General features: G+C 45.1%; 1 protein-coding gene across 1 annotated transcript; it reads right to left on the bottom strand.

Annotated features, from left to right (window-relative positions):
* Positions 1 to 4437: 4437 nt before the first annotated feature.
* On the bottom strand, positions 4438 to 16104 carry Ppic (peptidylprolyl isomerase C). The gene is made up of 5 exons (NM_008908.4): positions 15937 to 16104; positions 9603 to 9716; positions 9084 to 9177; positions 7222 to 7406; positions 4438 to 5162 (listed from the first exon to the last, which is right to left on the bottom strand). The coding sequence occupies exons 1-5, from the start codon at positions 16051 to 16053 to the stop codon at positions 5034 to 5036; spliced, it is 639 nt and encodes a 212-aa protein (NP_032934.1). The 5' UTR covers positions 16054 to 16104; the 3' UTR covers positions 4438 to 5033.
* Between the last annotated feature and the right edge of the window lie 1425 nt (positions 16105 to 17529).

The raw sequence follows: 17529 nt of genomic DNA on the forward strand, positions 1-17529 counted from the left end.
ACTAGTGTAGTTTGTTCAAAAATCCAGTTTCCTCGTGATCTGCCTGCTGGTGTTTCAGGATGGAGCCTGGCCCTCCACATATAAGAAATAAACTCCTTTGGGGGAGGGCTGGGTGACATTAGCTCATTGGTCATCTGGTACAAAGATGTGGTGACTTACTGCCAGGGCTCTCATAATTCATTACTTCTAAGATGAACTACTTTACCCCTTGTCACTGAAGAGGTCTGACTTCCAGCCATACTGACTAAAACCTAGAGGGCAGAGCCAGGCCAAGGTGTGCGTTCTTATACAGAGGCTCACCGGAGCTTATGTGCTTTCTGATGCTGGAGGCTGCAGGCACTCTTGTCTCCATAAGGGCACTTGTTTTCAATTTTCTCTTGTTGCCTTTATTTAAAATATAGGAGTTTTGTTATTACTAACATTAAGTGTACCCTGGGGAATAATTGGAAACCTGAACAAAGTAGAAAGTATACAAGAAATGAGAGTGGACCCCCCCCCCATCCACTGTGTAAAGCAACATGTTGTTCTGTTTGCTTTAAGCAGTTCTATTTACATAATTGGGGGTCATACTACATACAGAAGTTTTACTTCTCGTTGCATTTATGTATTGTGTTGGGGGCAGAGCAGAGGCACATGCTATAGTGGATGTTTGGAGGGTCAGAGGATACATCGATAACTTGCAAAGGTCCGTTCTCTTCTACTGTGTGGGTCCAAGCCGATCGAACTCAGGTCCTCAGGGTTGATAGCAGATGCCCTTACCGACAGAGTCATCCTTGCCAATCAGGATTTCTGCTCTTCAAAACCACCAGTAAGGGGCTGACGATGTAGCTTAGTTGGTAGACTGCTTGCCTAACGTTCGCTAAGCCTGGGGTTTGATTCCCTAGCACTGGGAAAACCTGATGTAGATCTCTGATCTCAGCATTTGGGAGGTGGAGGCTTGGGGATCAGAAGTTCAAGGTCATCTTCAGCAAGTTCAAGACTAGCCTTAGATGCCCCCCCATCTATCCCCATCTGAAAAGTAAAAAGGACAAGCCCATCATCAACACCAGCCTCAACGAATGATGCTATTTTGATATATGATGTATACTTTATGAACATGTGGGGAATTAAAGTTTCTTCCAGTATTTTCTTTTCACTATTTCTAAGCCTTTGTGCACAAAAATGTTTTCAATATTGCTCTGTTAGACAAAGAGTTCAGGTTGTATGTCAAAGGAAATCAATTTGTCCTGGCTTAAGCGAAAAAGTGATGTATTGGCTTGGTGGTGAGAAGGGGGATGAATTGAAGAAGACACACTGGATACAGATGCTACGGGAGAGCTTCAGGAACACATGTCTTCTCCTTTTCTTCATTAACCTTTGAAAATTAGCATATAAAGCAATGGGTTTCGTTGTATGAAACTTGCATATGCTATATATGTGTGTGTGAATGATATATTGAAACATACTTATATAATATATAATGATATATACACTTATTATATATTATACATAATATTATATATATTTATGCTATTATTTCTCCCCTTTATTGCCTTTCTTTGTCCCCTTCTCTCCCTCCTCACCCCAAATAATCTCTTCTTTTTGCATTGATATTGCATGTAGGAATCCATCTTTTCTCCTCTGGGCCTGCCTCTTTCCCTAATAATTTCATCTCAGTCTTACTACATTGTATCCATCACCCAGAGGCAGCTGTTCTTTTCCTATTCTCCAGCTGATGCCCCATGGCTGAGATTGATTAATATAACCGAGGTCCATCTTCCAGACCTTCACCATCCATTGAGCCAGCTCTTAGTTAGGGTTTCTATTGCTTCAATAAAACACTGCAACTAAAAAGCAAGTTGGAGAGCAAGTTAGTTGGCTTACACTTCCATATCGCTGTTCACCATCAAAGGAAGTTGGGATAGGAACTCAAACAGGGCAGGAACCTGGAGGCAGGAGCTGATGCAGAGGCTATGGAGCAGTGCTGCTTAATTTCTTGCTTCTCATGGCTTTACTTAGCCTTTCTTATAGAACCCAGGACCACCAGTCCAGACCACAATGGACTGGGCCCTCCCACATCAATCACTAATTAAGAAAATGTCTCATGGGTCTGCCTATAGCCCAGACTTACGGAGGCATTTTCACAGTTGAGGCTCCCTCCTCTCTGATGACTCTAACTTTCATCAATTTGACATTAGCCTAGCCAGGACATGCACAAAGCCACCAGGCATCTCTGCCTCTAGTGTTTATTAGACCCATCTTTACTGGGGGCCTCTGTTCTCAACCCGTCTGCCCTTACTCTTCTCCCGGTATCCCCCATCATGGCCGGCAGTTTCTGCTCATCCTAACCACCCTGCATTCTCTGTCTCTGTGTTGTTTTCTTCTACCTGAGAGGTCTGTGATGGTTGGATTGAGAATGCCCCCATAGTCTCAGAGACTTGAACACTTGGTCCCCAGATGATGGTGCTTTGGGGGTGTGGCCTTGCTGGAGGACTGGGGGGTAGGGTAGGGTTAGGCTTTGAGGTTTAAAAGCTAGGCACCAACCCCAGTTCACTTTCTCAGCTTCCTGCTCGGATGTAATATGTGAGCTCTCAGCTTGCCGCTCCGGTTGCTTGTCTGCCTGCTACCACACTTCCCTGGTGTGATGCTGACGGACTCGTCTCTCTGCAAATGTTAGCCCAAATCAACTTTTCCTTCTATAAGTCACCTTGGTTGTGTTGTTTTATCCCAGCTATAGAAAAGTGACTAAGGCAGGGTCCATCCGCCTTGGTCACTTCCCACTTTCTTCACATCTTTGTGTAAACTTGTTCCTTCTAGAGACTCATAGGAAGCTGCTCTAAGGGGGTTCCCCACCCATCCCTAGCAACGTTCACACCATCCTCATCTCCCTGATCTCTCTTTAGCCTTGTTGACCTTCCCTCGTCTCCACTAGAATGTCAACTGTAGGACATCCATTTCTTTGTCTGTTGTCATATCCCAAAAGTCAAACTAAGATCTGACATGGCCTGTCATAGCAAAGCCCCACAATAAATATTTGTTGAAAAAAAAAAAAAAGCAAACCATTCCCCAAGCATATCATAGTCTTCAATACCACCAGCAGCAGCCAGGATGCCTGTGATGGTTTGTATTTGCTTGGCCCAGGGAGTGGCACTATTAGGAGGTGTGTCCGCGTTGGAGTAGGTGTGTCACTGTGGGCATGGGCTTTAAGACCCTCACCCTAGCTGCCTGGAAGGCAGTCTTCCACTAGCAGCCTTCAGATGAAGATGTAGAACTCTCAGTTCTTCCTGCACCATGTCTGCCTGGATGCTGCCATGTTCCCGCCTGAATGATAATAGACTGAACCTCTGAACCTATAAGCCAGCCCCAATTAAATATTGTCCTTATGAGAGTTGCCTTGGTCAAGGTGCCTGTTCACAGCAGTAAAACCCTAACTAAGACAGTGCCTACTTAGTCTCTAAACCTTTTTTTAATCCTTTTATTTTTTTCTTTTTTAGATTTATGTATGCGTGTTTTGCCTGCATGAATGTGTGTGTGTGTGTGTGTGTGTGTGTGTGTGTGTGTGTGTGTGTCATATGCATGCCTGGAGCCTACAGAAACCAGAAGTGGATGTTGGAGCCCCTGGAACTGGAGTTACAGTTGTGAATGTGGGTACTGGGAATCAACCTGGGTTCTCTATAAGAACAAGAACAGTTGTTCCCAACTGCTGAGTCATCTCTCCTCCCATCTCTTGCTGAGGCCGTTTTCTTGTTGAAATGATGAAAGAGACTTCTTTTGTCTCTTCACTGCCTGGCATGATTCTCTCCCCATCTAACCAGATCTTGGCCTCTGCTGCTTAGCCAAAGATGTCACACAGCCCTAAGAAGACTGCAAAGTCCCACTTGATTTAAATTTAGCCTGACTCTTGACTCACACTACCAACTAAGATCCCATAGCAACTGGACTCAAGATGACAGTCTAAATCAGTCTGTGGGTCACAACCCCTTGTAGGGGGGAAGGGTGTCTCATATCAGATATCCTGGATATCAGATATTATTTACATTTCGATTCATAATAGTAGCAAAATTATAGTTGTGAAGTAGCAATGAAAATGATTTTATGGCTGGGGAACTGTGTTAAAGGGTCACAGCATTAGGAAGCTTGAGAACCGGGCTACATGTTGAGGGAAATTTGCTGAATGATCAGCTTGTATGTTTGGTTGTAGATCCTGTGCCTCCCCATCTCCGGCGCTCTTCCAAAGGACACAGAGTCAATTTCTAGCACACACACAAAGAAGCTCACAACAGTCTGTAAACCCAGTACAATCCAGGCCAGGGGGTGGGTGTTGGGGAGGGTCTGGTGACTCGTGTCGACTTTATGGGCACTTTACAAACATGCTGCACAGACATACACTCAGACAAAACATCCATCACATAAAAGTTAAAAAAAAAAACAAAGTCTTGCAAAAAAAAGTCCATTGATTTAAAAAGTATTTAATATAAAGAACATCCAAGCCCCAGAATGCTCATGATATACAGCATATGATACTACTCAAATTTCCCTTTGCCTGAACAAGAACTATTTGAACAGAAAATGCTAACCTTCATTATAGTCACCTTCCTCAAACAAACCCTCGGGTCACCCAAATGGAGATCACAAGGAACCGTGTGAAACTCAACCATGTTTGTAAAAACAAATAGCCAATGCAAAGTTTTTTGATTTGAAAATAGCACCACTAGAAAAGAAGGATATGTCGTTCAATTTAAAATTCCTGAGCAGGACTTTGATTGATTTTTATTGTTATTACTTATGTAACAGACAAGGCTAGCCTCAAACTTACTGTTAGCCCAGGCTGGCCTTGAACCCCTGATCCTCCTGCCTGCACTTCCCAAATACTGGGATGACAGGTGTTTGTTGAGACATCTGACTGTGTGGTTGATTTTGTTATTGCAATCGAGACTGGAAAATTAAATGAGAAATTTTTTTAACTACAACTTTTAAGTAACTAAAAGACTGCTGGTGGATCACAGATGTGCACATGGGCCAGCCAGTGTGTTTCCTGTCTTCCGCCATTTCTGTCACCAATCAGGGACCTCAACCACAAAGGGTGTTTTCACATCTATCTTGCCACTGTTGACGATGGTGCAGTCGGTGAGTGGGCGGTCATGGCCATCTGTTGCTTGAAGTTCAATGGAATGTACCACAGTCTGGGAAGAGAAAAACAGACCCGTGGTTCATCTTGAGTCAGCAGCTGTGACGATTCACAGAAATAGCCAGTCCCGTTTCAGAACAAATAGGAGGGAGATGTTTGTCGTTATTGCTCTTTTGAGACAGGGCCTTGCATATCAGGCTGGCCTAAAACTCACTACATCGCTAAAGATAGCCCTGCTTCCACCTCCTAATTGCTGGGGTGGCTGTTGTGCACCACCACACTGGTTTAAGTGACATCGCAGATCAAACTCTACACTTCCTGTATGTTCAGTAAGCACCCCACCAATGGGGATACAGCCCCAGCCCTGGGACATACCTTTTATCGTTATAAAAGCCATGTGAGCTGAGGAGTACTGCTTTGCAAATAACTCCAGCACCCTTTTATCTGCTACTATCAGTCTTCAAAACAATGCAACCATGGGTGGAGCACCTAGGAGATTATCCTGGGATTTTACATACACATATATATGTAATATATATAATACATATATGTACAATATATAATATATAATACAACCCAAACACACACACACATATATGTATATAACATACTATATATAATATATAGTATTATATGTGTGTATGGTATATACATATATATGTTTGTGTGTGTATATATATATATGTGTGTGTGTATGTATGTGTATATATATATATATATATATATATATATATGTATATATATGCACATATGTGTATATATGTGTGTGTGTTTAAATATACATATATATGTATATATGCACTCAGGATAAAGTCTCTTATTTCTCAGAAACTCAAATAATATACATTTCCCCATTTCTTTATTAATAAGCATTTTATATTTGAAAAAGACATAGCTAGTTTTTTTTATATACATAGCTCTAATAAAAGATATTTCTATTTAACTCACTGTGATTATTAGCATGGGATTGAGATCAGTTTTAGCTCTAGTCTACCCTAGTCTGGGCAGGCCAGAAAGCATTTATAAAAGTAGCCCAGGCCCTGGCCTCACTTCCTTACAGATGACTGTAACCAATTGTCTAGCTTTGCATCTGCCATGGGTGTAGCAGGGGCTCTGGGCAGCTTCTCAGGGCCATGCGCCTAAGGTGCACATTGAAGGACTGAGTACACTGTGACCAAGAAAGCTCATTTCTGACGAGTTGTCCAGAGTGTGGCTCTCAGTTCCTAGCCTTCACTTGGATGGAATCAGGACAGCATAGAAACATGGGAGAGAAGAGGACTTAGTGAGACGCTGTGTGACAGACATAGCTGTCTTTGAGTCATTCATGCCACAGTAAGTAAACCCTCACCCTAGACTCCTATAAGAAGCCCTAGTGAACACACTGTTTTGCCAAGTTGCATTTCAGTAGAGTCACTCTACTGGTCTGTTATCAGTGTTCTATCTAGGGTGAATTGATGTTTGTCCATATCTTCCCAAGAAAAGTCACAAAATGAGTATATAGCTCTGTAATGTTTATATGCATGCAACCAGAAGGGTTGTTAACTTGCAAAACTAAACTCTGTATTCATTGATTACCACCTTTGTCCCTGACAACTGTCAATATTATTTCTATCTCTATGAATTTGACTACTCTAAATACCTCATATAATTAAACTCATACACTTTTTGTCTTTTTGACTGGATAAGGTTTCAAAATGTTTGTAAATAGATGATTCTTAGATAGATACATAGATAGATCATATACTTAACATATACTATACATACATAGATCATAGATTATATATACATATACATATATGTCATAGCATGCATTCAAATGTTCTTATGTTTTAATGCCAAATAATATTTCACTGAATGCATATTCAGTCCTTGGTTTATTTGGTTATGTTTCTTAAATTAACTGAAGTGCCTAACTTCTTCCATATCTGCTTTAATGCCTTTAGCAGTTAAAATACTATCCCATGTATAATTTGTTCACCTTCAAAAACTCTACCCATCATATAGTGGGTATCTAAGAACACATTTGAAGGTCCAATGAATCACTGATTTATTAATCATAAATATAAGGCTTTGTGTATTTTGAGAGTGAGAGAAAAAAAGATCTTTCAAATTACCATCCCATCTAGGACTTTTCCAAATACAACGTGTTTGCCATCCAACCAGGTGGGCTTGGTCAAGGTGATGAAGAACTGGGATCCGTTGGTGTCTGGTCCAGCATTGGCCATGCTGACCCAGCCAATGCCATAGTGCTTCAGTTTGAAGTTCTCATCCGGAAATGTCTCACCATAGATGCTCATCCCTGGGTGAGGCAGAAGGAGGGATGACAGCAGATATAAAGAAACGTGAGTGTTTCATGTCATCAGAATCCCACAGGAGACAGGACAGAGGATGGGCACAGACAAGAAGTGAAGGTGTATGACAAACCTGACCCCCGAAGGAAAGAGACGCCAGAGTCTAAACCAAATCAGAGACCTTAACATGGCACAGGATGAAAGTCCCCAGGACCTCAAGCCAGAATTTGACCAAATGGGTCAGCGATTTCATTTTGAAGGGAAGACGGCCTCTGAAAGCTGGGTAGAAAGGTGAGCTATCATGGTGGCTCTGCCTCTGCCATATACTCAGGTGACTTTGGTCCTAGGTCACTCGCCTCTTGGCATCTAACCAGCTAACCAAGCATTGAGCACATACATTGGTTTAACCGCACATGGATCCCACAGAACAGGCCTTCTCAGCCCTGGTTTTTGCTTGAGAGAGTTACAAAACCCTAGCAGAGCAGAATAGCAGCATCTGGCTCTCTGACTAAGCCACTGCGTTTTCTTGCCTCAGCAACAAGAGTAGCAGCAAGTCTGTAAGTGACAGGTGTGACTCCAGAGCCCATAGGACACAGAATGATCAAAACTAGGAACACCCGTGTCCTGGAGTCCTAGCAAATTAGCAGCCACAGTGGGAGCCCTTTCCCCACAGCAGCAGCATGGCCTGTGAGAAACACCCATCCCATGCCAGCACCCCCCCCCAAGGGCCTGTCCTGCCCACCTCTCCTGACTATCTGTCTGCCAACCTCAAAACCCTGGCTCAGCTAGAAATACCAGAAGTGGAAACCAAATCCAAGAAGTTTAAAGCTGTTAGTCTAGGACAAGGGAAGTGACCCAGAGGATGACTCTGCTCAGAGAGATCTAAGCTAAATGGTCCAAAATGTCCTCCCTTCCAAACTCAGAAAAATTTAACCTAAGAGCCACCAACCCACTCCCCACACACATGCGCACACTGAGCAGGGAAGGTAAAGAAGAGAATAAAAACAGAACAGATGGCAAAATAAGGCTGCCACTGTTTCTGCTGGACTGTAGTCAGAAAGTGGATACCAGAGGGCGGGCACGGGTGCTAGAGCCAGCTGCGGTCCCCTGAGGTCATGTGTTGCTGCAGCAGCTGGGGTTGCTTCTATGCATGGTTCTCTGCAAACCTCATTCCCCAAGAAATCAGAGTGCATTTCTCTTCTCCACCCTGCACTTCATATTCTACACCACTTTTTAAAAAAGATATATTTATTTATTTTATGTATGTATCTGTACACTGTAGCTATCTTCAAACACACCAGAAGAGGGCATCAGATCCCATTACAGATGGTTGTGAGGCACCGTGTGGTTGCTGGGAACTGAATCCAGGACCTCTGGAAGAGCAGTCAGTGCTCTTAACCACTAAGCCATCTCTCCAGACCTCCCCCTACCACCACAACCCCCTCCCCCTCTCCCCATGCCCGTGCCTCTTTTGTAAGCCCTTTTTCTTGTTGTGCGGTGCTAGAGATGGAACCCAAAGCCTTGTGCATGCTGGGCAAGTGCTCTACCACTGAGCTACACCCCCTAGCCCTTTGTAGTTTTGCAAGAACAGTAACTTAGTCTTCAAAGCATGCACAGCCTCAGCTCTAATGCTTTGGGCGGCAGCTTGGCAAAACGGGAAGGGAGAAAGGCAAAGACCACGTCACCTCCAGTGCCATCTCTAGCTGTGAAGTCCCCTCCTTGAATCATGAAGTCCTTGATGACACGGTGGAAGATGCTGCCCTTGTACCCGTAGCCTTTCTAAAGAGATGGGTTCAAGTGAATGCACAGAGGAAACGACCCACACTAAAAGATGAACAGTGATTACCAGAAAACGAGAAAAATGGAACAAAGCAGCTATAGTACCTGAGTAGGTCCTAGCAATTATGTACTGGAGAAAGTCTGTCATGAACTGGCCAAAATAATTCAAGTAGGAATAAGTAGAATTAATTACTAGGAATAAGTAAAAAATGAGCAGACTATATTTTCACTTGATGTTTTTCTCTCCATTTCTAGAAGCCCTAGACATGTGTGCTTAAACAAACAATTATAAGAAAACAAAAGTCTAATATGTCGTACAATCATCTGACATATTGATTCTCCTTTCTCCAGAGGACATCTTTGTATCTTGTCTTAAGGAAGATTCATACTTGTTCTCGGTTAAAGGCAGTAAGGCTGGGACAGACCTCTCCTGTTGCCAGAGCCACGAAGTTTTCCACCGTCTTGGGTACAACGTTTCCAAAGAGGCCAATCACAATTCTACCCACATCTTTGTCTCCGATCCTCACATCAAAGAAGACCTGTGGGTAATTGAGATGCACAGTAGAAAAATCACCACATGAAAGAGACAGAAAGCTGAGCTAAATCAAAGTTAAATCTGAAAACTGGCCCCTACCGGAAAGCCTGTCCTTCAGTGTTTTCTGAGAGTCAAGAGGCATGAGGCCAGTTAGAGTTGCAGAAACAATACTGTAGGGGCAGTTCGTTCCCAAATATTCATTCAACAACCATTTACTGAGCACCACCTATGGGTGAAGCGGTGGACCAGGTACTTGGGTTTGAAGCTTGATTCAATGTGGCCAGAGTGAGCTTATAAATCTTCAATACATTACTCCCGTCAAGGCCTAGGAAAAGCTACCACTCTGCTTCTCCCCGCTTTCCTTCTCTGTGGATGAAGAGGGGAGCAGAGAGTATCGCTCTTTAAAGAAGCAACTCTCTTTACTACTGGCAGGAGAAGAAAAAAATATGTTGAGAAGATCTGTCAGACTCATGATGAATTCTCAGTAAACGTCTGCTGTCAAGGGTGTGGCCAAGGACCATGAAGCACAACAGCAGTCCTTGGAAAGATGTGCCACTCACACAAGAGCAGCAAGACACCAGGTCCCCAGCAGGGCAAAGACCCTATAGATCTAGGTCTTACAAACTTCAACACTGGATTCAGGGGGCCTGTTCCCACTGTCACCCAAGTAGAACTTGTTCATTCTCTGTCATCTTAGAACAAAAGAAAGGTAACATGGCTAGAAATACAAGACTCTCTCTCTCTGTCTCTCTCTCTCTCCCTCTCTCTCTCTCTCTCTCTCTTTTCAGATTAAACCTTAAAAGTTCTCTTGGCGTTTCTTTTTGAGAACTGTTTCACTTGGAATGAAATTATACACATTTTGCTTCACAAATCACTATGTTCTGATGATTCGGAGACAGAAGGCTTGAAAAGGCCATAAAGTCAAAGGGCATTCTATTAGCGAGTTTAGATTATACGAACCAATTTACTGTTTGAGTGGGTTAAAAAAAAAAAAAAGACATTCCAGGGATGGCTTTAAAAGATATAAGAAGGGTTGTCAAAGAAAAAAGATGCCTTGCAATCTAGAAAAATCACTAGGTAAAGACTGTCAAACTCAGCTCAAGGCAAGCGCTTCTGCCAATATCTCTGAAAGCCTGTCATGGGCTGATGTGATATTTAGTGCTTCCTGTGGCATTTCCACGTCCACGTGGCCAAAACGGCCACTGTTTTATTATCATCTATGTTCAAGAGCTTTACTCGAAGCATGGAAGACTTGGCTCTTCGTGTGAGGCGTGGCAGAATAGAAGACCCACCAGTGTGTCTTGGGGACAAAAGGCTGCCTCAGCACATGTGAGTCTGGCAAGGAAAAGTGCTTTCTCCACAGGGTTTCCGTGCCCATATGAGAAAGGAATGTGCTTTGCAGCAAGAGAACAAGCCCTGCTAGGGAGCCAGGGGTGTATTTTCAGCCGCATAAGAAAGCCAGGGGTGTAATTTTAAAGAGACAGCCTGTAAGATAAAGGTTTGCAAAGCCTTCCCGACTTTGAAAATAAGGGAGTAAATTCTTAGAAAGCAACAAAAGAAGGCAGCTGGAGGAGATGAAGAAAAAGAACCTGCCACCCAGGACTCTTTGCAATTAAAAAAAAAATCTCATTTGTGCACACAGCCCAGCTTATCTATCTCTGAAAATTTTCTCCCAATCGCCACGCCCTTCGGCTCCATGAGGACAGTATAAAGAATCGCACCAGAATGTTGCCAATGCTAATGGAAATGACAAAGTCCAATCTCGTTTAGCCAATGAATAGTTATTAAATACCCGCATACAAAGCAATGTCCCTGAATGAACTGTCCTAAGGCTAGCATCTAAGAGGTAGCATAAAGTGGGCTGAGTGGGAGGCAGAGACAGGGATCTGTGTGAGGTCATGGCCAGCAAGTTACAGGTGTCAAAAATTAAAAAAGAAAAAAGAAAAGCAAGCAATAACTACAGTTGATACAAGACAACATGTGAGCTGTGGCCCAAGAACACAGTCTATGAAGTCCTAGAGGGCAGGAAGGGTTGGGAAAGGGCACCCTGGAGGAGTGAGAGGCAGGCCTAAAAGGGGGACAACAGACCTAGGGACAAGAGTGGGCATATTTTCCTCACTTGACAGAACTTCCTGAAGCCAAGGCAGCCAGGTGGGACCTGTGCTCTGAGCGCCGAGCATCAGGACAGCTTTTTTTCATGGTTGGAGCAGGGAGCTGTTGCCAGTTCCAAATGCTATGCTTGGAGGTTCCTGCTCTGCCAGGCAACAGAAAGGAGGGAAGCAAACGAGGCTCTGGGATTGGGCCTCATGTGGAGCCCAAGGAGAATCTTCGGAGTCCACATCAGCTGAAGAAAGAGGTTCTCGAACTGGGAAGTCGACTGAGATGACAGTGTCTCCTTCTACTTCACCACCTCCAGTCATTAATCCCCCAACCCAACTTGAGCAAAGCAAGTGGTCTGTTTTCACTAATTCAGAGGAGCGATGGGTGGAAGCTTCCCAACTAAGAGGGGGGGCTTTAGAATTCAGTCCAAGGTCCCCTCTTGTTAATCTGTAACCACTCATCTTAGCAGTGAGTACCCAGGGAATGGAAACAGTCCTTTCTGATTTCAGCACAATGCCAACAGGAAGCAGACAACAATAGGAGGGGAGGTAGGTGTCTGGCAAACCCTTTCTTCCATGAGACTTGCCTCTGATTTTGCTGAAGCCCCTAGAGAACACAGTCCAAGCTGGACAGGGAAGGACTACAAAGCTCATATAACCATGAAGTAGAAAACACACTTACAAATGATGTCTTTTCATGGGAAGCTGGGCTTCAAAGGCAAATCATGGTAAAGGCATCATGGTAAAGGATGGAGTCCACAGGGAGGATAGGAGCGGGCTCCTTGGAAAAGATGGCCTTTGGTTCTACACCATACTTAGTGGGTAGGCATCTCTAACACCCTCCTTCTCCCACCCAGAGGCTGCCTCTGAAAGTTATTTGAAAATTACAGGGCACTGAAGGTTTGAGGAGGTAGCGAGGCAGGATGTGGGGTTCGAAAGCCTGATCAAATCGATCCTGTACTATCTGTGTCTATTGTCAGATTCATCAAAGAAGACCCCGGGTTTGAGGTGATTAAACTCAATTCCTCTACGAGATTGCCATGGGATTTTCAGTTAAGTTAAACTTGAGCTAGATCCCTCACCTGTAAGATGAGTGACTGTTGCTTCCAAACTTAGGTTGTCACACTAGGATTCATGGACAAACACAACACGGGACTCCCTTAACCTGCTTTATCATACTTAACCTGCCAAAAATCCGTATTATATTCAGAGAGACACACAGAGTCAAAATATACACATCGTTTCTATTTACTTTCCACAGAAGAAACAAGAGTCTCACACAATAGGTAACTTGCCCAAAGTCACTTGGCCACTACCTCATCCTGGCATGACAAACATGTTGATTTTTATGCGCTCTGTGCTGGCGTATTATGGAACCTATGGCATTTACTGGAGAATGGATACCGAGTCTGTGAACCAGAGCACCAGTAGGGTGGGAGCATGCAAGACAGACAGAAGCAGGATCCCCACTGTGTGTGTGGCAGAGCAGCACCCCAGGCCTCTTATTTACAGATTCCTAGCTTTAAATAAAGTCATGGTGAAAGAAAGGACTGTGGGCCAGAGTCAAAGGAGTTGACCTACATTTCCATTTTATCTATCTATCTATCTATCTATCTATCTATCTATCTATCTATCTATCTATTGGTTTTTCCAGACAGGGTTTCTCTGTATAGCCCTGGCTGTCCTGGAACTCACTTTGTAGACCAGGCTGGCCTTCCGCCTGCCTCTGCTGAGATTTAAAGGCCTGGCTACATTTCCATTTTAATGTCTCTATTTTCCACCAAATTGAATTGTTGTAACACACTGGTTAAGTAACTCAAGAGGCCCAAGGAAGCAGATCTGTGAGAGGCTCACCTTACCTCTGGATGTCAGAATTTACTAAGCTTTGTGAAAAAGAAGAAACTAAGTTGCCAGCTCTGAGGGCGGAGCCCAGGTCTCAGCACCAGTGTTCTATGCTCTAGTCTTAGTCAGGATGCCCCACCCCTTCCCCTGCAGCCACAGTCTTTTCTTTCTAGGATCTCTGCTATCCTCAGGCTGCACCAGAGACTGCAGAGACTGTAGCTAACTTGCTCTGAGTTGATTTCTATCAATACAGTTTAAAAGCTCTCTTGGTCAAACACTTCCAGCATAACTGGGGGCACAGATTAACCCATTGTTAACTTGCAATTCCCACCTACTTGGGCATCATAGGCTATCTAACTACCCTATTCTCCCTTCTACCTAAGCTTTCAGGGAGTCCTGTTAACGCTTCCAATATCTACTTCAAATTCCTGTTCCTCATTCCCAAGGTTACCACCCCTATCCAACCCACCATCTGGAGTCTGGCACGGAGCCCTGAATGGCCTCTCAATTCACCCTCCAGAGTGACCACAGGAATTTCTTAAGAGCATATATGAAATTAAGTCATTTCCATGTGCAGACCCCTCCGGCCACTTTACCTCAGAGCAATGGTTCTCAACCTGTAGGTGGAAACCCCCTTATCAGAGATATATCAGATATCCTGCAGATCAAATGTTAACATCAAAACCTATAACAGTAGCAAAATTACAGTTGTGAATGAGCGATGAAGATAATTTTATGGGTGGGAGGTCACTACACCATGAGGAACTGTGTTAAAGGGTTGTAGACTTAGGAAGGTGGGGAACACTGCCTTAGAGTGACACCCAAGCCTTAAGAACTATGCCCTCAGTGGCCACACTCCTAGCAAAGCCTTCTAAGGCTGTTCAGAGCCTTTCTGTTCCTCGCTCATATCCAACCTCATCTCAGGCCACTCTGCCCTCAGTCCTGCCCCACAGACAAGTTGTCCTTTAGGCAGGTCCTGAGACAAGAATGGTTAATCCACCTGGAGACCATTTCACAAGCATTCCCTTTGGCACGCTAGCCTTTCCCAGGCTGGCTTTTCCCTCATCGGTCAGGTGTTTTAAAATGACTCCGAGCTATATCAGGCTCACTTCCTTTGCTATTTCATAGCTGTATGAACTTTATATTTATGGTTTTATCTGAAATAGTAGTCGCAGACCAGGCATGCTTTAGCTCTGTGGCTTGCACAACTCAGTTTTTCGGTTTAGATACCCAAAGGATCAAGGGCTGCCTGAGGCTGGATCATGCTGGCTTACACAGTGACTGGATAGGTGGGCTCACTTCCCTCTCCTTGCTGGCTCTTTGGCTGAGCCTGTGATGGAGGATTTAAACCTTCTACTAGTCTTGAGCTATCATTTCCAGTGGCACCCTGAACTGGTCATCAAGACCACTTTCTGCTGTTTCCACCCCATTCCCAGACTGCTAGATTTTTTTTTCTAGCAGTGGAAGTAGTCGTTACCCCACCGCAGTAGTCCCCCCCCCCCCACCAACCCCCGCCCCTTCCTTTCCTTTTGATCCTCTGGTAACACAGACTGAAATGGAACTTCAGCAGAGGAAACTGTAGGAACCGAGTTCCTGGGGATTCCCCCACGTGCCTCCCTTAAGAGTCAGAGTGTTGCCTTCTCAAGCTGCCTAGGGCTCAAACCCAGGCCCAGCCACAAGGTTTTAAACTGTACCCTTTCCTCTTGGAGGGTGACAGTTCCTAAACAGAAGAGGACAGTTCTCATTTGAGCACTCCTTGGGGACCCAGGCTCTGGCCAGCGGGTGACATCCTAAGCAGGCAGCTGGGCCTCCACTCCTCAGCCTGTGCCCTTCCCTCTACATTCTTCCCGCTTTGTTCCACATCCAGGCCACGCCAAGGAAGTACTCCAGCAACTTCCCTTCTAGAAGAAAGGCCCTGCGGCCACAGCGAGCTTGTCCCAGCTCCCAAGCCGCTCAGGTCGTTTAAGTCCGGGTGACAATTCTCTGGGGTTGGCGAGAGTTAGTCCAGTAGCCCCAGAGCCTTGGGAGCGCACCGTTCACTGACGTCTCCTCCCGCCTGCCGCGTGGCCACCTCTAAGCCCCCCGCCCCAGTCCCAGACAGTCTCAAGCCCCAGTTAGTCCCTCCTCCAGCACCCACCCCCAGCTCCCTGCTGTCCCAGTCAGTACCCCAGAAGTCCCCTCAGTCCCCCCTCCCGCCCCGCTTCAAGAGCCCTTGCTCTTCAGCCCTGCCACTGCGCCCGAGTGCCTGGCCCGCCGGAGAAGTTTCTGTAGCCGCTGGATCACCTTGTCCGTCACCGAGGGACCTCGTTTTCGGACGCCTGAGGACCCCGAAGAAGACACCAGGGCTCCAAGCCCCAGGCAGAGCACCGCGGGCAGCAGCAGACGGGGACCCGGGCTCATGGTGCGCGGTGGAAGTGGCAACGATGGCACGGGCGCAACCTTAGGCTCCGGGACTGTGGCCGGACGCTTAGCCGCCTGCGCCTGCGCGGTCCCGGTAGGGAGAGTGGTGGATCCGGGCAGGGCGGGGACCTGGGGCGCGCTCCTCCCAAGTTCAAAACCGTGGCCGGAATTGGGGGCTCAGAGGGAGCGGCGTTGTGGGGGAGGCGCAAAGCGGAGTAAGCCTAATAGGGCCCGCAGCGCGCAGAGAGCAGAATACTGACAAGGCTCCTCTGGGACCTAGATGTCCTGGGCACCTCTCCGACCTCCGGGGAGTTCTGGGCGTGCTGCATCAAGTTTCTCCAGATGTCTACCTTTCCGCTTTTGGGGAGTCGTAAGATTCAATCTTCTGGGAAAACTTGAGGTCGAGGGATTTTGTGCGGGTGCTGACTCCACGGCCTTAGCCACAGTTTTCTGGGAAGCCCTTACACAGGCCCTGAACAAGGACCAGATAAGAGTTCTGCCCTGCGAAAACAAAAGTACTCAAACTGGGCTGCGAGGTGTAGCTGTAGGATGATTTTTTTTCAACCATCTTACGGATTAGGAAAATTGATGACATGGAGAAATTCTCATTGCATTTTTTAAATGGAAACAAACAAACAAACAAAAACCCGAAACCCTCATGTGCAAAACCACGTTGAAAGTCTGAACTTACCTCTGAAAATATAAAAACAGCACTTGAAAACCAAGAGATACCTGGGTAGCAGAATGCTTGCCTAGCAGATAGGAAGCCCTGGGTTGAAGCCTTTGTACCACATAAACTGTGTGGGACAGCACACACCTGTGATCTCAACACTTGGAAGGTAGAGGCAAAAAATTAGAAGATCAAGTTTATTCACAACATCCTCGGAGACAGCAAGTTCCAGGCCAGCCTCGGCTACGTGAGACTAGAGGAGGAGACATTTTACAACAGCAGCGATGCTAGAAATACGCATAATAGTTTTCTCTATAGTACCCTACAGCCTGGATGTGGTTATTTTAAAAACACTACATTTTGAAGTTTGAATTCAGTAGAATGTTTTTGTCTAATAAAATGTCACTAAAATTAAATCTCTCCCTCCCTCCTTCCTCCTCCCTCCCTTCTCCCTCCTCACCAGAGAAGGAATCCATCCCCATTGAGGAGCAAGGCTATCTCTCTGAGATGACCCTGCTAGGTGACTGCATATATTTATCTGTGCTTATCTCTGTCTCTCTTATCTGAACCAAACGCCATGGGAACAGGGACGGTGGCTGTTTTTATTTCTACTGATGATTCAGGTCTAGCACAATGCCTCGTGGAGAACGATGAATATTGTCTAATGTTTGTAAAATGAATGATGTGTCTATTTTTTTTTTGCTTTACTTTTTGTTTGTGAAATTTATCATTGTTTTGGCATGTTATGTTGGTGCAAAATGCAAAGTGAGGACAGTTCATTCTTTTAGAATTATTTTTTTCATTCT

This window comes from Mus musculus, chromosome 18 (genome assembly GCF_000001635.26).
Source record: "Mus musculus strain C57BL/6J chromosome 18, GRCm38.p6 C57BL/6J".
Lineage (NCBI taxonomy): Eukaryota > Metazoa > Chordata > Mammalia > Rodentia > Muridae > Mus > Mus musculus.

Bases quoted from the DNA above. Each gene is read 5' to 3' on its own strand.
- Ppic (NM_008908.4), bottom strand. From the start codon at position 16,053: ATGAGCCCGGGTCCCCGTCTGCTGCTGCCCGCGGTGCTCTGCCTGGGG. The intron at 9,717-15,936 runs GTGATCCAGCGG...AATTACCCACAG, and splicing joins GTCCCTCGGTGACGGACAAG to GTCTTCTTTGATGTGAGGAT. The intron at 5,163-7,221 runs GTAATTTGAAAG...TTCTCTTCCCAG, and splicing joins GAAAAGTCCTAGATGGGATG to ACTGTGGTACATTCCATTGA.